At 32.1% G+C, this 24,087-nt stretch overlaps 2 protein-coding genes across 3 annotated transcripts in view; one reads left to right on the forward strand and one right to left on the reverse strand.

The window, feature by feature from the left end:
• Positions 1–24,087, reverse strand: part of LOC141394063 (uncharacterized) — a 917,654-nt gene that overhangs the window by 398,089 nt on the left and 495,478 nt on the right. The gene's annotated exons all lie outside the window — the stretch shown is intronic.
• Positions 1–24,087, forward strand: part of LOC141394066 (uncharacterized) — a 190,603-nt gene that overhangs the window by 65,994 nt on the left and 100,522 nt on the right. For both annotated transcript variants that reach the window (XM_073967901.1, XM_073967902.1), the window contains exon 8: positions 23,118–23,251. In XM_073967901.1, coding sequence (XP_073824002.1) covers positions 23,118–23,251 — 134 coding nt within the window. The remainder of the gene's footprint in view (positions 1–23,117; positions 23,252–24,087) is intronic.

The raw sequence follows: 24,087 nt of genomic DNA on the forward strand, positions 1-24,087 counted from the left end.
CGTGTATATACATAAGCCCAACGGGAAAGACCTGAACGAAACCTCTCAGATTTTTTGAATTTTTGTCCCAAGGAAGCATTTATTGCGCTGATTACGGAAATGTATAATTTTCATGGAAAGCGGATCCGAATATCCAGAATCTGCAAAACTATTTTTATCATTTTTGTTTTATACATATGACAAGTCTTAATAATTTTTCTGTGTGGAAACATAAACATTATTGTAAATACCTTACTTATTGTTGTATCCATGATCGTACGTAATATAGATCTTTGTAAATCTATGAAATCACTGCCATATATTTATATTTAGAGAATTATTGAATACATAGCATGTCAGGCTTCAGTTGTAAATATGGCGAAACTCCAAAACTTATAATAATGACGGTAATTCAGCTATACAAATTCATTTAAATTACCAAGAAGAAGTTTTAAGAGTTATAAACACATGCTTTGTGGCTTCTCACCACTTATTCATATATGTACATTCTACATTCTGGTGACATTAAACACCAACGTTTCAATTCCTTTTTTTTAATAAAACTTATACTGAATTGTAACCCCACTGTTGCACATAGTCGTCTATTGTGGAACATTTTACATTTTGTGACAACTACATTTACACTTTCGTTGGTTTTTCTTTTAATGTTGGCGTTGTGCTAAAGAAACTAGAAAGGAGTGTTCCATCGTTTATTTATTTTTTTGTTCATATAAAGAAATCACTGAAAGCGTTTTTGTATAAAATACATATATTTATATATATTGTAAATATATGTATGTATGTTAAAAAAACCACTCCAGCATATACAATATAATACAAACATTTTCAACGATACCAAGGAGAATAAAGAAAAAAATATGTAGGTTAACATGTCATGTACGTGATGGTGCAAAGAAAAGTCGACAAATTCCAAAAGCTGAAGAAAAAGAAAAAAGGGAAACAAATAAAGTCATTTCTATAAATCATTTTTAAAATATTTAAGTTTCAAGTTATTTTTGAATTTGTTCTTCCTTTATTTATTTACTAAAAAAACCGCAGAAGGATAAAGCATGCAACTGATTTCCTTGTGACAGGTATACAAATTTGATGTGTTTTCTCAGGCTTTTATTTGGATAATTACTCACAACAACAGTTGTGGGTAACATAAGGAAAAATAAATTTCAGTATCGCACAATTCAAAGGCTTCGAAAATCGAATTTGTTTAGGTGTGAAGAAGTCGTGAACTTGGACTGTCACCAGTAGGTAATGTGTGGATATTAAAGACCATAAATTAAATTAATTAAAACGTATATCAAATTAGTATATATTTAATCATGGTATTTCTAGGTATTGAAAAGAAGTTTTTAATTAAAAAAAAAATATCCTATTATCTATGAACTTCCAAATAAAATTCTCAACACTCGCGAATATCTATACAGATCACTTGTGTGATAAATTACTCATACATTATAAAAAATGTGTAAAAGTTTTCAGGAATGAATTTATCCTCGACATTCACGAATGTTTTTTTTTTAATCCCAACAATTATATGGATTTCTTTCACGTTGAAAAATTCCAGCATTTGTCTGCACAATTCATAAATTTATTGACAATATAATATTCAAATTTTATTTTGCATTTATCGGGCGGTCCACATTGGCGTATACGTATTGACAACATCAATACGTACTATGTTATAAAATCAATAATAATAATAGTTTTTCTAGGTATTGCTTCAAAAGTATTAATTTTTTATTTTTATTTGAAAAGCAAAATACTTTCTCCGGAATGTAAGCGACATAGGTGGATCTGGTTACAAATTTCCAGCTGAATATTCCTCTATATTTTATGCATGAAAATATTTTTTTTACCAGTCTTCTGAATTTGTATTGAAGTGAATTTCAACATTCTTTCAAATCACTAAAAAAAGTTTGACTGTATTTTTTAACTATTGCGGTTATAATATGTACGTCAAACTCCCGCATAGGTAAAATATGCTTAAACAAATGTTCGATATGAAGTTATTTTGACGCTTGAACCAAGTTCTTTAGAGTGCGAAAAAGTCCACCACGCTGATCATTTTGCTCTTTAGGCATATTGAAGTCAACGAATTGTGCAGTTTGGTATTTTTTGATATTCTTGAAAGAGAGGACATTCAAAGGAAAGACGTATCACAAAATGTAAAGCGATGGCAGTCTAAAAATAAACCCCAAATGAAAAGTAATACACACAACCAGTATGCAATAAGATGGGTCGATTATTTCTGGAGACTTACTACATTGAAACTTTAATTGAAAATATATATATTAAAATATTAGCAAAATAAAATTGTTTCATTATGGTCACCTTTTTTTTCGAACATTTAAAAAGTGTATTTTACCAACATAAATATGCCTCGTCTCCGTTTCTAAAGCCTTTCTATTTAAAAATAAAAAAATCTCTAGATATTCAGCCTCTTGCCCCCAATTAGCGACACAGTATCATACATTCTCCATATATGCACAAAAAGTGAACAACCCCTAAAGTATGTCAGACAGACAATTTGCTATTTATGCCGGCGATAACTAAAGTAAGTGTCTATAGCAAAGAAATAAATGTGATGCTTTACCCCAAACAAAGTGTAAGGTTTACACCGATGCTGAATTTCAATTGAAAATCAGAGAAAATTTCGACGAATTTATGAATTTCTGGAGAAAAAAAAATATTTATTAGGGACTTTATTTCCGTCATGCTCATAATGCATAAAATGCAGAAGAGTGGTACCGAATAAAGTGCATGATTATTGGAGTTTTAGTTTCGAATTGAATTAAATTGACAAAATTCAGCTTAAATATATTTTTGTCATTGGAAACAATTATTGCAGATTATCTAGTATTGCAATAAAAAAAAATTGCGAGAAACGCTTGTTAAAACATGTAAAAAATCTGCAATAAATATTTGTCTGACACCATTGTGCGTTTAAGTATTGTCAACACGTATACGCAGATGTAGATTCATCGCCCCTACAAATTTGATTGTTTACATTGATATTGAAATCTTACTAAAATGGAATGGAAACACCACCCTCATTCTAACATGCCGTCCATAAATTGATAAATATCTTCTAAAGTCTGCACTTTTAAGGTCTGCACTGATACTTGTATTGAAGTTTATTTAAACAAGTAAAAAAGTATCAGTCGGCTTTGCCGACAGAGATATACCCTCAGCCTGTGTATATTGAAACAATTATTTCCCAAAAAATGTATGTATTAAGGGGGTTTTAAAAATGTTGGGCGTTTGAACCGACAAAAATGTTGATAGGATTAAAGAGCAAAAGTTTTGCGGAGGAGATACTAAAAAGAATTGATCGACATTGACCATTATGGATGTGGATCTCCAGGCACTACATATGGTGCCTATGGGGTTTTTACACCCTTCAGGCAGTTTGCTCAAGAAGTATGGACTTGCCCCTTAAAAAACGTTTACCATCGTAATTGAGGCAGCGAATGCAAGTTGCTTCAACAAAAATCAAAGTGATTCGATATCAGGTCTTAAAGTGAACTTATCCGAAATTTTGTGTGGGAGGTACCGGATGTATGAAGTATGGACTTGCCCCTTAAAAAACGTTTACCATCGTAATTGAGGCAGCGAATGCAAGTTGCTTCAACAAAAATCAAAGTGATTCGAGAGCAGGTCTTAAAGTGAACTTATCCGAAATTTTGTGTGGGAGGTACCGGATGGAGTGCACAAATATAGTCCATATTTGAACCTGATATATATCTGGAAGATATATTAGGATGTGTAAAGTATGGACCAATTCGGCCACTCTCTTCAAGAGTTACCGTACGAACAATTTTTCCGAAAATTTTTGAACTTTTGTGGGGGAGGTACCTGAAGGAGTGGACCGATATGGCTTATCTTCGAACTTAAACTAAGTTTGGACAAAATATTACTAAGGCCAAATGTTGGACCAAATCGGCAGATCCGTTCTAGAGTTATCTTGCGATCCAACCACCTCACACGGTGTCATAGCGGTTCTTTGCAACTTTCATGCTATTTTCTCAGGAAGTATGGACTTGCCCCTAATAAAACTTGTACCGTCGTATGGGGGGCAGTGAATACAAGTTGATAAAACAAAAATTAAAGCGATTCGAGAGATGGCCCTAAACTGAACTTTTCCGAAATTTTGTGTGGGAGGTACCCGAAGGAGTGGACCGATTGAGTCCATATTGATACCTTATCTAAGTCTGGTACACATTTCAGGATGTGCAAAGTATGGACCAAATCGGTTACTAACTTCAAGAGTTATCGTGCGCACAAATTTTCCGAACATTTTCGAACTTTTGTGGGGGAGGTACCGGAAGGAGTGGACCGATATAACCCATCTTCGAACTTAAATCAAATCTGGACAAAATATTTCGATACCCAAAATTTGAACCGAATCAATTGATCCGCTCGAGAGTTATCGTGCGCACCAGCCAGCCAGACAGACAGACGGACAGACAGACAGACGGACGGACATTGCTAGATCTACTCAAAATTGTCTGAAACGGATATCGTTCAAACATTCTTGGGGTCTAAAACCATTATTTCGATGAGGCACATTTTTGGTCGTATCAAAGTGTAAATACCCTCTTTAGCCTAAAGTCTGAGGGTATAAAAATTATGTCGAGTATAAATTTATCAATTTGTGGCGAATCAACATTTTTTGGGTTGAATTTTTGTACATTTTAATAATTTTTAAGTAATTAAGCAGACAATTAGCATTTAGTGATGTGTAAGAATATTGAGATTTTAATTGAAATATACATACATAATTTGAAATTCAGTTTTTATACCCTCAGAATTTATGCTAACGAGTGTATACACACTTTTATAAGGGCAAAATGTGCCTCATCGAAATGATGGTTTTAGACCCTAAGTATGCTTGGACGAAATGTGTTTCAGACAATTTGGGACTGATTTAGCCATGTCCGTCCGTCTGTCTGACTGGTGCACACGATAACTCTCGAACGGATCAACCGATTCGTCCACTCCTTCAGTCCGCTCCTTCAGGTATCTCCCCCACAAAAGTTCAAAAATGTTCGGAAAAATTGTGGGCACGGTAACTCTTGATGGGAGTGACCGATTTGGTCCATACTTTACACATCCTATTTATCTACCAGATATATATCAGGTTCGAATATGGACTATATTTGTCCACTCCTTCGGGTACCTCCCACACAACATTTCGGATAAATTCACTTTAAGACCTGTAGTGCGATTTTCTAACCAATTTTTTAAGTTACCGACAATTGTCGGTAAAATTAAAATGCTTATAATTTCGGTAATTACCTTTGTTTTTCGGTAAATTAGCGACGAATAAATATCAGTCGCAAAGTTCTACCCATAGCAAGAGTGTTGTCAACTTTTATTTCATCTTTTCATAATTTTGCGTTTTGATTTTACCGATTTTTGTCGATAACTCAAAAAATGTGTTAGAGAATCGCACTACTGCTCTCGAATCACTCTAGTTTTTGTTGAAGCAGCTTCCATTCGCTGCCTTAATTTCGACAGCAAAAGTTTTTTTCAGGGGCAAGTCCATACTTCTTGAGAAACCCTTATGGCACCTCTCTCACAAAAGTTCGAAAATATTTGATAAAATGGTACGCGTGATTTCTTTAGACGTAGCAACTGATTTGGTCCAAACTTAGGATCTCTAAATATTGTCAAAACTTAGTTTATGTTCGGATTTGGACCCTATCTGTCCAATCCGTGTGGTACCACCCACACAAATGTTCAATATTTTTGTGAAGTTAAGGGTATGTTCGAGGATCCTTTGGACATTTTTACCGAAGGTTTTCCTAGTGTGATAAAAAAAGCTCTATCTATCGATTCCCCGCAAATTTTCAAGCTTTAATCCTATCCATACGCCCAAAATTTAGAAAAACCCCTAAATACATAAGTTTTTTTTTGACAAAAGTATTTCAAAGCACACAGGCTGACTTGACACACTTGACTGTTAGAATTCCGAGAATTTTTTTTTTTTTTTTAACAAAAAATAATATTTTGTAGCAATATTTAGAAAAACTACCATTAGTAATGATTTGATACTATAGTACGTATGACTATTGCCATCACGTCACGTATACGCCAATGTGGATCACAAAAAATGCATTGCTGCTGAAAATTGTGTTGTCAATAAATTTATGATTTTCTGAAGAAAGAATATTTTATAAGTGAATTTTTTCTTCATCCCAATAATGTATAATAACACTATGCAACACTGAAAATGCAAACAACTTCTAGTATGGATTTTTTGAAAGTACATATTTAGACTACAAAAACCGTAGTTGGGTTTTGTCCTGTCAGATCCAGTTCGGCTTTTATGGCCTCATTTAAACAGGGCTAAAACTATACTTTTTGGATTTATCAGGCCTTTATCTTAGGAAGGAATAGGAATTTGGCCTTGCTGTCTTTAGCAGTATTATAGCCCTAAACTAGTAGAACTTATGCGGTGAACAGATCACCTAAGAAAAACTTCATCTAGGGCATCAAAATCGATAAATATAGAAAATTTTACATAGTTTCTGGAATTCTGGTCGGTATCAGCTAAACTATTGGGAGTTGAACCAAGTAACCTTTTGCAAAAACCATCCAAATAATGTTCTCAGCAATTCTTCAGAACATTCTGAAACTCTAAAATGCTTACTTCATGTTGTTTCAGAGGTATTTTGTATCATATCTTTTACAACACCTATTTCAACACTGTTCACACAAACAGTTTATTCTCACATTTTTGTTTTTACCACATTATTGACATATTTATTAAAACGTCGTTTACAACAATGGTATGTTCTGAAGAGTTGTGTACTATAATGTTTTCAAAAGAAAACATTAAGAAAAAATTAACAGTTTTGGAGATATTGTGCGAAATGTATATAAATTATGGAATTTTTAGATATATTTGAAATTTGTGTAGTTTTTCGAGTTCATGATTTCTCCATATATTTTATTCTTGTTCTTATCTACAAATTTGCTTCAGAGATATACCCCCAAATTTCTTGAAAAACTCAATATTTAACCATGTTTAGATGGGGCCATAAAATCCGAGCTCGATCTGACACAACAAATCCCAACTAGGGTTTCTTGTCGTTTGGGTCGGTACTTTCAAAAAATCATCAGTTCGAATTGTTTGCACAAAATTACCTTAAAAATGTTGCAACGTGTAGTTATGCAGCCGAGTAGAATTTATTCAAGTAAATGAGTATTGGAATTTAAACATTTAACACAATTGAAAATAATGAAAAAGATGCAATTTTGGTTAATGATATTTGTTATAGACAACATATTATAGATTATTTGGTACTACATCTACTCTGTTCTAGAACCCGCAAGAATCTAATAATTTCTACTACGATAACAATTGTTCCTTTATAATATCGAAAAATTAATAATAAGTAGCAGATTCTTGCAGTTCCAATCAATGCTAAAACCAATCAATGCAAAGTGAAGAATTCTTAGGAAGTTGTTTTACACGCTATAAAGCATATTGATTTGATACCATAGAGCGTTTATGTATTGTCAACACGTATACGCCAATGTGGATTCACACACCTACAAATTTGATTGTTTACATTAATATTGAAATTTTACTGAAATGGAATGGAGACAACCACACTCTAATATGCCGTCGATAAATTAATGTATGTTGCTAAAAATTTTAAGGTTTGCATTGATATTGAATTTTAGTTAAAAACTCAGGGAAACGCACATTAATTTATGTGGAAAATGAATTTATGAACAACTTCTGGAGAAACATTATATTTTGGGAGAATTTTTGTACATTTGAATAATTTATAAGTAATTGAGCAGACAAGTGACATTAATTGATGTATAAAGTGTTGAGATTTTTATTTTAAAGTGCATACATAATTGAAAATTCAAAGTTTTGTTGAAACGAAGGAAGCTATCTTGTATAAAATATAAAAGAGTAGCCACCTGAAAATATCTACACAGACACAATTAGCTCGCTTCAATTTAGAGAAAATATTTTCAAATTTTAAAAATAAATAAATTTGTAGTAATATCTACAAAAACTACCACTAATATTGATTTGATAACATACGACGAGTTTCAAACCCTCTTTTGATGTGTAGTCGTGTTAAAAAAAAGCGATTCTGCTTATATAAAGTTGCGATAAAAACGAAAATAAATTTTATGAGAACATCGCACACACACTCGCTCAAGTGAACAAACTGATTCATGTTGCAATTTCTTTCGTAATGATGCTTCAATTAAATTTACAACCAAATACTTAAATGTGGTTATGGTGGGCGGCTGGGTAGACATACATAATTACACATCATTGTGTTGATTATTTAGTAAGCACCCTACACTACTTACGTTGATATATTAATTTTGTTCTTCAAAATGTTTCAGAGAGGAGTTGCATATTTAATTTCAAAGATTACAAAGCTAAGAGATAAGTATGGGGTCCGGACGATTAGAAGGACATAGAACATTCACAACAAATTCATTGTGATTATTTGAATGTAGAAAAATTGTCTAAAAGTATTATTCTCTGCAGAAATTCTGTTACATTCCAACAACAATACATTTGTTGGGAACCACATTGGCGTATACGTGTTGACAATATCTATACGTATTTTGGTATTAAATAGAAGTAATTGTTGATTTTTTTAATGTTATACTTTAAAAACCAACGTTATTCACAAACTTTAAAGATATTTTTCAACTCCTACGGATACAAATATTTTCGAACAATACCAGGGGCTGGATTCCTGTTCTATGACAATTTGAAATGAAACATATTTCCTTTATAATTTTTTTCATCTGACATTTATTGCCTTTATAAAATTTTTCATGTCACATTTTAATAGAAACAGAATTGAGCCCCAGATATTCACCAATATTTTGACCATGATCAAAATTTCGTATTTGAAAATGCAATCAGTTTCTTTCACTTCAAAACATTCCAACATTTCTCTGGATATCTACAATTTGGATAATTGGAATGTTTTCTTCAGAAATTCTTATAGTTATTGACAACATAATTTAAAATTTACAGTTAAATTTCCGCTTCAATGCATTTGTTGGTTCCACATTAGCGTATACGTGTTGACAATAATCATACGTACCATGTTATGAAATCAACATTAATGCTAGTTTTTTCTAAGTATTGCTACAAAAGTAACTTTTTGTTTTTGAAAATATTTTCTCGAAACTTAAGCCAGTTAGATGTATCGAAGTAAATATTTCCAGCTGAATGCTCGTCTATATTTAATGAATGATAACATATGTACTTTCTTTTAACAAAATTCAATTATGTATTCACTTCAAAATAAAATCTCAACTCTCAAACACATCACTAAATGTCACTTATCTGTTTAATTGCTTACACATTATTAAAATATCAGACTGCATTATTCCATATTAATGAGTAATAAAAAACCAATAAAATATTGTTTACTACAGAAATTTATAAATGTAGTCGAACTTATCTATAAGGTCTTATTAAAATAAAATAAGAATTTTTTTTAACAAAAGAGTATCTTTTTAAAGTATTTACTTTATAGAGAATTTTAAATGCTTTATTTTTGAGGCTATAATAGGCAAATGTTAAGTTCCACGAATGCTAGTAATACTATCCTAAAAAAAATCTAAAAATACTTATTTTGAAGTTTGAAGTAAGTTCTTTAGGGTACGAAAAAATCCACCACACTCATCATTTTGCTGTTTAGTCACATTGAAGTCAACGAATTGTGAATTTCAAGATTTATTTGATATTCTTGAAAGCGAGAGCCTAAAAATAAACCTCAAATGAAATGTAATATACACAACCAGTGTGAAATAAGGTGGGTCGGTTATTTCTGGAGACCTACATATTCAACACTTTAATTGAAAAACGAAATATTAAAATATATATGGGGATTTCTGAGTGAAATCGGACACTTTTTAAAGATGAGGTTTTTGATTTCCTTTATTGTTTGCTGTGGTGATGCTGCTCATTAGCAAAACATTTTAGTATATTTTCGGATTTATTTTTTGACTAACGATTCCAGAGATATCGAGCCTTGAAAAAGTCAAATTCTGTAAAAACTACATGCAAAGAAATACTCATAACTTCTTTAATATTGGTCCAATTTGAAAAAATCTTTTTTGTGTGTTTTGTTGTTTTATCAGCTATTAAATAAAAAATAGCAAAAAAATTTGCACAGTGGGCTTGGATGCTTTTTTCGCGATTTAATATTTATAATCAATTTTTAAAGATGTTCCACCCCTTCGATTTTATTTAAATTTTTCTGGATTAAACTACGCTCAATTTCAAAAATTTTAAGTCCTATGTGGTAATGGGGTTTGGACGATTACTATTTTTTCTGAATTATTTATTTTGGACAAAGGTATTAAGGAAAAATTGTATTGACAAATTTTAAATAATTCAGAAAAAATAGTAATCGTCCGAACCCCATTACCACATAGGACTTAAAATGTTTGAAATTGAAGTTTTTACAAAATTTGACTTTTTCAAGGCGCGATATCTCTGGAACCGTTAGTCAAAAAAATAAATCTGAAAATATACTAAAATGTTTTGCTAATGAGCAGCATCACCACAGCAAAAAATAAAGGAAATCAAAAACCTCATCTTGAAAAAGTGTCCGATTTCACTCAGAAATCCCCATATATAATAGGCAAACATAAAATAAAATTTTATTCTCAGAAGCTGTTATTGTGAATACGTTTTTTCGAACGTTTATTAACTATATTTCACCTACATGAATATGTCTCTCCCATTTTAAAAAAATGAAAAATCCCTAAACAATTCCCAATATTTGGCAATGCTTTTTTACGCCTACATCTATAGACATTCCTTTAATGCAAAAAAGTGAACAACCCTTAAAGTGTGTCAGGCAGACAATTTACTATTTATGACGACGATAACTAAAGTAAGTGACTATAACACAGAAAAAAATGATGCATTGCACCCACCCAAATTGTAGGGTTTACACTGATATTGAATTTCATCTAAATGTAAAAGAAAACACATACACACCATTATTTGATATCGACAAATTTATGAATTTCTGGAGAAATCAATATTTGTAGGGGAATTGTTGACGACAAGTAGCATTTAGTGAAGTGCAGTGGAGGATTGGGATTTTAATTTTGAAATTAATTGAAGTGATTGAAATTGATAGAATTTCGGTCAGATAATGGAGATTATCTGGTATTACTTCAATAACCAGTGCGATATTTTTTGGATGAAATTTGTGTATAAAATAAAAAACCACTACGAGTAATAATGCATTTGGATAGCACACTGCGTTTAAGTATAGTCGACACGTATACGTCAATGTGGATTCATCCCCCTATAGATTTTGAAAGTTTACATTGATATTGGAATTTCACTGTAACTAAATGCAAAAACATAGTCGTCGATAGATTTATTAAATTCTTGTGTGTATGTGCATTGTCAGCAAGTTTTATGATTTGCTTTAATAGTAATTGAATTTTAATTAAAACTCAGAGAAAATACGTATTCATCTATGTCGAGAATAACTTTATACATTTCTAGAGGAACCTTAATTTTTGGAGGAATATTTGTTCATTTGGAAAATTTATAATACACGAAAGGAAACTAATTATTACATTTTACTTCAATACAACTTGTGGTGGAGGGTATAACAAGTTCGGCCCGACCGAACTTAACGCCGTTCTTACGAGGGCAGTTCGGAAACTTCTTAGCCTAGCACAAAAAGCGCGGTATAAACAGAAAAAATTAAGTGTTTTGGAAACTTCCATCTCTGTTATGAACACATGTTAAATTTTGTTTCGATCTGGCAACTCCTTCAAATAGAAACAGGTGTTCAAAAAAGACGCATCCGCAATTTTTTTACAATGGAAAAATTAGAAATGCGTGCTGTCATTAAATATTTAAATAAAAACGGTTTATCGGGACAAGAAATTCATAATGATATGGTGAATGTGTTAGGTGAAAGTGCTCCTTCATATGCAACAGTAAAAAATTGGGTTTGCTGAATTTAAACGTGGTCGTACAAGCATTGAAGATGAACCACGTAGTGGACGTCCAAAAACAGCAACAACAACAGAAATTGTAGCCAAAGTGCATGATATGGTATTAAATGATCGACGAATAAAAGTGCGTGAAATTGCTAATATCATGGGCATCTCAAATGATCGAGTCCATTTAATTTTGCATGAAGAACTACAGATGAAAAAGCTTTCTGCAAGATGGGTGCTTGTTTGGATCGTTTTAAGCGAAATAAAATGGATTTTAAGCGTCGTTTCATAACTGTTGATGAGACATAGATCCACCACTATCCAGAGACAAAAGAACAATCCAAACAATGGACTGAAGCTGGAGGAAGTGCCCCAAAGAAGGCAAAAACAATTCAATCGGCTGGTAAGGTTATGGCAACGGTGTTTTGGGACTTCAAAGGTAGTTTATTGATTGACTATCTGCAAAAGGGTAAAACAATAAATTCAGAGTACTATTGCAACCTTTTGGATCAAATAAATGTACAAATTCGAGAAAAACGTCCTGGCTTACAGCACAAAAAAATAATTTTTCATCAAGACAACGCACCAGCGCACAAGAGTGTTTTAACAGTGGCTAAAATCAACGAATTAAAGTACGAGTTTCTTGACCACCCACCTTATTCTCCTAATTTAGCTCCCAGTGACTTTTACATGTTCCCAAATCTAAAAAAGTTCCTTGCTGGCAAGCTTTTTACATCAAATGAAGATGCAATTACAGTCGTAAACTACTATTTTGAAGACCTTGAGGAAAACTATTTTAATCAAGGGATAGAATTGCTAGAAAAGCGTTGGACTAAGTGTATTGAAGTTTCAGGAGATTATATTGAAAAATAAAAATATTTTTGAAAAACTAACTGTTCTCTTTCATTGATAGGCTAAGAAGTTTGAGGATTTCGCGATTCACATGCATTTCAAAATGAACATTACCCGATAGAGTTTTATTTCAAGATTATACCCCATTTTAAGGAAACTAAAATCTATTTGAACTTGATCTTCCGTTAGATGTTAGCGTGTATTCAAGAAGTGAGTATAATAAAAAATTTGATTTTTTGCGTGAAATTTTACTAGAATAGAAGAATAATTCCTACCTATTTTTATAAGGAGGCGACACAGTCAGTGCTTTGTCTCAATTTGAACTTCTATATCTCAAAAACGGTAAAACCTACGAAAGTATCATAAAGGTCAATCTTGTGGAGCATTTTCACAGCTACAAGATTTTCTTTAGACCAATTTACATAGGACTCGCGGTTTCCAAGCAAAGTCGTGAAAACCTAATCGCGATTTATTTGAAAATCCCTCCGCCGATTTTTTTTTCTTGATATTTCTCATCTATGAGCATTGTAGTTTCAGAATCTACAAAAACTTCCCAGGTGTAAGCACCTTCCATTTAAAATTAGTTAAGGCGCACCGTGAAAATGTATGAGTGTTGAGAATTTTATTTTGAAATGCACACATAACACTGTGCAACATTTTTAAGGTGATCTTGTGCAAATAATTCGAACTGAGGATTTTTGAAAGTACAGACCCAAACGACAAGAAACCCTTGTTGGGTTTTGTTGTGTCAGATCCAGCTCGGATTTTATGGCCCCATCTAAACATGGTTAAATATTGAGTTTTTAAAGAAATTCGAGGCTATATCTCTGAAACCAATGCGAATTTTCTTCTGACCTCTGAAGCAAATTTGTAGATAAAGGCAAGAGTATAATATTTGGAGAAATAATGAACTCGAAAAACTACATTTATTGCCTCAAATTTCAAAATATATGCAAAAATACCACAATTTGTATACAATTCGCACCGTATCTCCAAAATCGTTAATTTTCTCTGAATATTTTCTTTTAGAAAAATATTCCCTGGAATGTAATACACAACTCTTCAGAACATGTCATTGTTGTAAAATGCCTCTATGCCGTTGTTTTCAATACATTTTTCAACGACGATTTAATACAAGTGTCAATAATGTAGTGAAATCCGAAATGCGAGAATAAACTGTTGGTGTGAACTGTGTTTGAAATACGTGTTGTAAAAGATATGATGCAAAATACCGCTGAAACAACATGAAATAAGCATTATAGAGTTTCAAAATGTTCTAAAGAATTGTTGAGAACTTTATTTGGAAGATTTTTGCAAAAGGTTACTTGGTTCAACTCCCAATAGTTTAGCCGATACTGACCAGAATTTCAGCAATTATGTAAAATTTTCTATATTTTATAGATTTTGATGCCCTAGATGGAGTTTTTCTTATGTGATTTCTTTAAAAGATAAGTTCTACTAGTTTAGGGCTACAATATTGCTAAAGACAGCAAGGCCAAATTCCTATTCGTTTCTAAGTTAAAGGCCTGATAAATGCAAAAAAGTGTACATTTAGCCCGGTTTAGATGAGGCCATAAAATCCGAACTGTATCTGACAGGACAAAACCCAACTAGGGTTTTTGTAGTCTAAATATGTACTTTAAAAAAATCCATACTAGAAGTTGTTTGCATTTTCAGTGTTGCATAGTGTAATTGAAAGTTGAGAATTGTGTTTGAAAAATTGTGGTATATGCGAATATTTAATTAGTCACATCTAGCTCTCTTGAATTCGAGAAAAATATTTTTAACATTAAAATAATATTTTTATAATAATACTTTGAAAACGTACCATTGATATTGATTTCATAACATAGAATGTGTGGCTATTGTCAACACGTAAATATACGCCAATGTGGACCACAACAAATGCATTGCTGCGGAAATTTTACAGAGAACTGAAAATATGTTGTCACTTAATTAATGCATTTCTGAAGAAAACAATATTTTATATGGAAATTTTTCGCCATTCTAATAATGTATGTATAATCAGTGGCATTTAGTGAAGTGCAATATTATTGGGATTTTAATTATGAAAGTATTTTTATAACAATATTTTTATTTATTGTGTATATTCCTAGGAAGTTTGCGTTACAGTACGCTTAAATATATAACCGGATTTAACAAACGCTCTAGGTTTCAAATTTCTTTGCTTATAAGTCAAATAAATCCACATTAAGAAGGTTAACCCTGCAAAAGGCTATAATATAAACATGGTTTAAACAAAAATACTGCAAGAAATTAAGATCTGATATCATAGTGCGTTTAAGTACTGTCAACACTTATACGCCAATGTGGATTCATTGCCACTGCAACTTAGAAAATTTACATTGTTATTGAAATTTTACTGAAGTGGAAACAACCACACGCTAATATGAATACAACTTTAAATTTTGCACTGATATTGAGTTTTAATAAAAAGTGAGATGAAAACACAATGTCATGATGTCGAGGGTAAAATAATCAATTTCTTGAGAATCACCGTTTTTGTAGCAATACTTAGAAAAGCTACTATTAATATTGATTCGATAACATAGTACGTGTCGCTATTGTCAACACGTATACACCAGTGGGGAACCCCAACAATTGTATTGTTGAAATTGTGTTGAAAAATGTTTTCAACAAAATTTATGAATTTCTCGAGAAAATATTTCATTGGTGATTTATTTTTATTTTCAATAATGTTTAGCCGACTAGCATTTAGTGAATAGCATGAATATGAAGATTTTATATGTGAACCTAATGTTAGTGCATGAAATTGATTGAATTCTGGTTAAAGATTTTTTTATATATAAAATTTTAGAGATTATTTGGTATTACATCAATGACAACTGAAAATTGTTTTCAGAGGAAATTTCGGTATAAATTAAAAAAAAAAACCCTACAATTATTATGGATTTATAAGCCAATGTGGATTCATTGCCCCCACAAATTTGAAAGCTTACATTGATATTGAAATTTTACTGCAACTGAATGAAAACACATCTTGACATTACGTCGATAAATTTATGAAATTCTTGTCTGTATGCGCATTGCAAACAAATTTTAAGGTTTTCAAAGATAGCGAATTTTAATTAAACATGAGACAGAACACACATTTTTTTCTGTGGAAAATAAATTTATGAAATTCTGGAGAAACATAATATTTTGGGGGAATTTTTGTGCATTTTAATAATTTATATTTGATTAAGCAGACATGTGACATTTAGTGATGTGTAGGTGTGTTTAGATATTGTATTTCGACGTGCATACCTAATTGGGAATTCACAATGTTGTTGCATACAATATAAGAGCTGGAAATACATTCCCGGGCACATCTAGCTCGCTTGAATTCTGAGAAAATATTTTCAATGTTTTAAAAATAAATACTTTTGTAGCTATTCATAGAAAAACTACCATTAATATTGATCTGATAACATAGTACCTATGGCTTTTGTCAACACGCATACGCCAATGTGGACCCCACAAAAGAATTGCTGCGGAAAGTTAATTAAATATGAAAATTGAAAATTTTGTTGTCAATAAATTTATGAATAATTCAATATTTTATAATGGAACTGTTTCGTCATAAAAAAAATTAATTTTAATTTGCACTTAATTGGAATTAACGGAGTTTATGGAACTTTAGTTAAATAGTTATTTATAAAAGATATAATATGGGAGATTTATTGGTATTACATCAATGAATATTCTGAGAAATAATTTCCAAGTAAATTTGTGTATAAAATTAAAAAATTAAAAATCAATTAATATTGATTTGGTAACATATTGCGTTTACCCATTGTCAACACGTATACGCCAATGCGCATCCATTACTCTTACCAACTTGAAACTTTACATTGATATTGAAATTTCACTAAAACCTCATGGAACACACACACTTTAATATGTCGTCGACTCATTTATGAATTTCTGCTGCAAACAAATTTTAAGATTTGCATTGATATTAAATTTCAATTAAAAAATTAGAGAAAACACACATTCATGTGAAAGTTTAGTCTCTATGTACATATTTCTGAAGAATTTTATACATTTTAATTATGTATGAGTTATTAAACAGACAAGTGGCATTTAGCGATACAGAAGAGTGTTGAGATTTTATTTTGAAGTGCACGCATATTGAAAATTCAGAATTTTGTTTAAAAATGATTTTATCATGCATAAAATATAAACGAACATTGAGCTCAATATATTTGCCTAGACATTTTTAGGATGTTTGAATTCTGGGAAAATATTTTTTATATTAAACAGATACCTTCAAATACTATCGTTAGTATTGATTTGATGTACGTATGACTATTGATGACAAGGGTATGGCCAATTTGTTATATAAATTAAATTTGAATTGGATTGAAATATTTATGCATTCCTGTAGATTACAACTTTTTTGGGTAATTTTAGTTTATTCCAATATTGTATAAATAATTTTGCAGACAAATACACTGTGCAACAAAATGGAGGTGAAAGTCTGGAGTACAGAAAATTCCGGGTGGGGAAGAAAGGCCTTGGTGAGTATATTAGGAACCCCGAAGGACAGATCCCCGTGAGTCGAACATCCGCGTTATGTCGTGATGAAGTTTTTGCTTGAGACCCTGTAAGCCATCAGGATTTAGCGTTATATCTTTGTTTACTGTTGCTTTAGCTTATCTTTGAGATGACATGTCTTCAGTCGAATCGAATAAACGAGTATACAGATGGAAATATTTTTAAAAATAAAAAATACTTTTGAAGCAATACTTAGAAAAACTATCATTAATATTGATTTGATAACATACACTCCACGTCAGTAGAATAGAACACCTAATTTATTGTTAATGTTAGCTTATTTATTCCAAGGTGAATGAATCTACGTTTTTAATCTTTTAGGGATATAAAGCCGATAATGTTCCATATCAAACACAGAAATATGTATGTTCCTTTCATTCGATAAAGCAGGACTTCCTAATAATTTTTCACCAAAGAAAACCTATAAATAATTCCGCGGACATCGAAATGACAGCGTAATAGGTCATAAACTGTCAGATAATTGAAACATATCATGTCATATTTCTTCACAATAAGATAGAGTATGACACATAACAACCGAGTGCTTCGGATGCTGATAAGATGGAACATTTTCAAAATAAATATGAAAAACGGACACCGAAATAAAACCCTTTTACGCTGTTATTTCGGTATCCGCGGAGTTATTTATAGGTTTTCTTTGCTGAAAAATTATAAGATAGCCCCGCATTATCGAAAATAAAATGACTGTTCTATCCAGGTGCTGGATTCTTGTTCTATGAAAGTTTGAAAAGAAAAATATTTCCTTTACCATTTTTTTTTGTCATTTGACAGTTTTCTCCATTATAAAAGTTTTCATTTCACATTTTCATAGAAACAGAATTGAGCCCCTGATGACCAAATATAAATGCCTATTTTTTATAATACTATCTGAAATATTAATAGAAAATCATTTCGCGAAGAGCTAGAAACATATTTTTTCTGTGTTTGTTATGGATTTATCGATTTATTTATCGATTTTAAATCCCTACAATATTAAAAACGTCGATTAATTTGCTTCGGGATAAATAAGTTAACATTAACTTAAATTTATGTGTTCTATTCTACTGACGTGGAGTGTAGTACGTATGACTGTTGTTAACACGTATACGCCAATGTAGACCCCACAAAAGGCATTACTGCTCAAATTTAACTAAAAATTTAATATTATGTTGTCAATAAATTTATAAATTGTGCACTCTAATGTTGGATTTTTTGAAAGAAATTTGTATCATGTTCAAGATATTTGTGAACATCTTTGATTGCTATAAAATATTTGCTTCCGGAAAAAGTGAGAAATGTTTTTGAAGCTTGTATACACTTCTAGATAATATTTGAACAAAATGGAAAAACGTTGTATATACAAAATCGACAATTACTTCCATATTATGATAGCATAGTACGTATGGCCCTTGTCAACTCGTATACGCAAATGTGGTTCCCAACAAATGCATTTCAGCTGAAATTTAACAAAAAATTAGGGGATTTCTTTTCTACACACCAATAATCTACAATTAATTGTGCGGACATGTGTTGGAATGATTTCTCGTGAATGACATTGACTCATGTTTCTTAAACGATATTTTTATCATAGACAAGTAATACAGTAATATGAGAGAAATATTTTTACAACTTGTTTACATTTGGATATAATATTTGTAAGCATTTCAAAAACGACTATGTAAAGTAGTACTGAAAGAAGCGACAATAAGTACTTCTATTTGCATCATATTACGTATGGCTACTGTCAACACGTATACGCCAATATTATTGGAGTTCATATCAGGGTATACGTATTGATGAATGCATTGATGCTGAAATTTAAAATGGGTTGGATGGCATATTCTTATGTGTCCTTGATGAGGTTATGCAGAAAATAATTCTGTCGAAAATCGTATGCCTTTAGACTAACAAAGAGGGTGTATACTCTTTGATACGACAAAAATCCTCTTCACACAATTTGGAGTCGATTTAGTCCTAACCGTGCTTCTATCTGTCTGGGTGACTGAAACGTACGGGAAACTCTCACACAGATCAACCGATTTGGTCCAAATTTTGGACAATTACTTATATTTGATAGCATAGTACGTATGACTATTTGCAACACGTATACGACAACATGAACCCCAATAAATGCATTACAGATGCAATCAAAATGTAGAGATAGAGATATTAATTTCTGTCGTTGAAGAATATATATAGAATAGAATATTTTAGGTGATTATAGACTCAGCAATTAGGCAAATGTTTTTAGAAATCCGTTTCGGAGAATTTGAAGTGCGTTTAGCTTTATCCATCCATATATCAGCCTTTTTGTAGAAAATTGACTTATGTTGAAACTGAGGTATGGGGTATTGTTACTCGCGAGCAGTTTAACTATACCAGATCTCATAAAGGCATTTTGGTAAAATAAACTGTTTTAGTCCGATTCACCGATGGGTTTCTTAAGATTATAATTTGAGTCGATGCTATGGTTGTTTTTAATAAAAAATAGGGGAAAAAAGGAAGGAGACGAGTTTCTTTAAGTTAATTTCCAATTAGTGGCCTTACAAACCCATTTTTTTTCTTCAACTTTTCCTTAAAAAGCATAAAAAATAAAATTAGGATAGTACGATTTTTCCTTATATTTTCTTCGTATTTTTGCAAATAATGTGAATATTATAGCTGCAACCTTCACGACTTAGGCTTGATTTTATTTCCCCAGTGTCTGGATGCAGTTGTAATTATACCCTCCACCATATGGAGGGTATAATTAAATTTGTCATTCCGTTTGTAACACATCGAAATATTCGTCGGAGACCCTATAAAGTAGATATATTATTGATCAGCATAAAATTCTAGGTCGATCTAACCATGTCCGCCTGTCCGTTCGCAATTTTTAAGATAGAGCGTCAAAATTTGGTACAGAAGTTTTTATTATTACTTCCATGATAGTTGGTATTGAAAATGGGATATATCGGTCCACGTATAACCCCTATAGAACGGTACCTCCCGATTTTCGGTATTTTTGAGGTTTTAGTTTCATTATCCCACCAAAATGGCTGAAATTTGGTATTTCTGTCATCGTTGGGTGTATAAAACTTTCCCCCTGAAATTTGTTGATATAGGTCCATGCCTTCACATAGCCCCCACAGAACGGTACCTCCCAATTTTCAATATTTTGAAGCTTGTGGCCACAATAATCCACCGAAATGGCTGAAATTTGGTACTTAGTCTTGGTTGGGGGTATAGAACTTTCCACCAGAAGTTTGCCGGTATAGGTCCACGTCTTCACATAGACCACCTAGAACGGTACCTCTCGATTTTCGGTATTTTAAAGGTTGTGGCCCCAATAATCCACCAAATCGGCTAAAATTTGGTGCTCAGACGTCGTTGGTGGTTTAAAACTTTCCCTCAGAAATTTTTCGGTATAGGTCCACGCCTTCATATAGCCCCCATAGAACGGTACCTCCCGATTTTCGTTAGTTTGAAGGTTGTGGTCACTATAATCCACCACAATGGCTGAAATTTAGTACTAAGTCTTCGTTGGGGGTATAGAACTTTCCCCCAGAAATTTGTCGGTTAAGGTCCACGCCTTCATATAGCCCCCATAGAACGGAACCACCCGATTTTCGGTATTTTAAAGGTTGTGTCCACAATAATCCATCAAAATGGCTGAAATTTGGCGCATAGACTTCATTGACGGTATAGAACTTTCCCCCTGGAATACCGATACCGATTTTCGGTATTTTAAAGGTTGTGGCCACAATAATCCGCCGAAATGGCTGAATTTTGGTAGTTAGTCTTCGTTGGGGATATAATACTTTCCCTCAGAAATTTGTCGGTACAGGTCCGTGTCTTAATAGAGCGGTACCTCCCGAATGTGGTTATTGTGAAAATTAGCAACATTTTTTACCGAAATTGCTGAAATTTGGAATTTTGTCTTTTTCATACACGAAGGGAAATTGTTCCATTTTACTACAATACAAATCGTGGTGGAGAGTATAACAAGTTTGGCCCGCCCGAACTCAACGCCGTTCTTACTTGCTTTTTATATATTTTGTAAGTATAAGCGGTGTTATTTTAAAAAATAAGTAAAAAAATGTAAGAAATTCGATTATTCGCGAATCCATTAAGACATTTAAGAATTATCCCATCAAGCTTTGCTTCAAACACAAAAGTTAAAAATTTTTCCCTAAAATGGTGCGCAATGTCACCCTCGAAGGGAATAACCGATTTAGATGAATGCATGTAAACAACTAATGGTGCAGAAGTAATAAATGCGAGGGAGCAGGTGGGGTTACCATGAATGACGTCACAATGTAGAAATATAACTGAATATTCAAAACAATTAGCTAAATAGACAGAGTAAATTAAGAATAAGCGATAATTTCATGATTGCAGTAAGCTCCAAACTAAATCCTTAATAAAAATTCACGTTACAATTCACATTCCTAAATTGACAGAAATTCATTTAAATTAACTTAAATCTATCAGTAGCAAAATTGCTGTTTAAAGATAAAGTCCACACTTCCTAAAATAATGAACCAAAAGCTCAGGAAAACTCCGTTGATCAAACTAAAATTACTGATGAGAACGATAATTTACGAATCACTTGAATCACTTTAGGGGTTCCGGAAATGTTACCCAATGTATTTCTTGTGGTACTTAATTGCTTTCTCGATTTTTTAACGAGAAACCCAAAAAAAAAAAATAAAAAAGAAATTTGACTTCGACAATTTTGTCTTTGAAGATGAAGTTTGATGTTTTTTATGAGTTCACAATTGATGTTCTTTATGACAACAGCTACAACTTGGTCTCCGAGAAAAAAATCGAAGATATGGATTATATAAGCCTTGACAGAGAGGTCACAATTCTTTTAGGGTCCATAACCGCAAAAGTGCAAGTGATGAGGAAAACGCCGATACACGTGTTTTTTTTTTGTGGTTTTCTATGACGCTACGATGCCAGACTATGGTTAATTTTTCGTATTGCACAGTGCTTTTGAAAGAAATGACTGCCAAAATAGGATCCACTTCCAAAAATGTACTACGCCGGTCCATTCCATCAGGTACCAAAAAAGTTCACAATTGGTTTTAAACCAAATCAAATTTATTATCCAAACGTTTCGATATTTTGGTCTACCAATTCATACGTCTAGAATACCACAAAATTCTGAAAACTCCCTAAATGCATAATTTTGGGGAAAAAGGTGAAATTCTCAATTCACATAGGCTGAGAGCAAAGCCAAATGATTCTTTTCTACATGTTCTAAAATAATTTTTAAACTAAATTAATTTTAAAATGTTTACTGCAAACCTTTTATTACTATTATTATGTCGACACCGGAGGGGAGTTGTAAACAAAATTGACATGAATTCGAGTTCTGTCCAAAAATGGCTCGACTCCAAGGTGAGTTTTACAAATATCTAAAAAATATAAAGCGAATATTGGATTGATACCATCCCAGCAAAAAATATTCTAGCAAATTGAGCCAGTTTTAATTTCCACCGGGATAGTTATTTATATTTTTACCAGCCAAATCATTACTAGGGGAAGCGTTGGAGTAAGGAGTTTTGATTTTGATTTTCTGCTGGGATAGTGCGTATAACTGTTGTCAACACGTATACGCCCATATGGGTTCAGTAACAAAATATCGATTTAATTTTTTTTTTTAATTTTTATTGAAATTATTTAATGACGTATTTTTGTGTGTTTTTTATTTCTAGCGTGTTGGCTTCATATCGCTAGCATTGGGCATGTTTATATCCTGCCTATTCGGTTTTATATTTGGCTTAATATTGGGCACCACTGAAATGCCATGGGGTAGCGGTGATTGGCCAACTGAAGAGATGCGTGGAAGGTAAGTAGTGAAATTAAGATGATGCCATGTTCAATTTAAATGCTATTTGAGGACAAGCAAGAGAAATTCTACGAGTCTAAATTATAACAAGTATGGTAGCGTTGTGCTATTGTCGAAGAGCCTAAATGTGAATGTGCTGTGATAAGCAGTTGAAAAATGCTCCAACGGACTCGAAGAAATTATATCGTAAACTATTTTATCGCATATAGAGATATAAGACGGTAATAAGTGCTATTTTTCACATGGATATCCGCAGCATTTGGGTCACTTTGCACACGATCTAGTTACGAGAACAGTTTGAGTGGATAGTGGTAATTGAAACTTCAACTACTAAGCTATCGATAGAATTTTGCTTTTTAAATGTGAACAAGTTAAATTTAGAAATAATTTATGAGCTTGGAATATATATATGGGGAATTCCAAGTGAAATCGGACAGTTCGGAGAAAAGTAATTTTTGATTTCAATTGTTCTTGGTTCAATTTATGCTCCTAGCCAACAGAAAATTTTAGTATATTTTAAAATTATTTTTTGACCAACGGTACAGAGATATCGCCTATTGAAATTATCGCATTTTTAAAGAACTATGTTCAAATAAATGCTCATAACTTCTTTAATATTGGTCCAAATGGGACCATCTTTTTTTTGATTTGTTTGTTTTTTTATCAGCTATCGAAAGAAATATTTAAAAGATATATGCACAATGGGCTTCAATGCAATTTTCGGGATTTAATATTTAAAATCAATTTTTAAACATGATTGCACCCTTCGATTTTTTCAAAAAAATTTTATGTTAAACTACGTTCAATTACAAAAATTTTAAGCCCTATGTGGTAAT

The sequence above is a fragment of the Musca autumnalis genome, unplaced genomic scaffold, assembly GCF_047663935.1.
Source record: "Musca autumnalis isolate F117 unplaced genomic scaffold, ASM4766393v1 scaffold_2, whole genome shotgun sequence".
NCBI lineage: Eukaryota > Metazoa > Arthropoda > Insecta > Diptera > Muscidae > Musca > Musca autumnalis.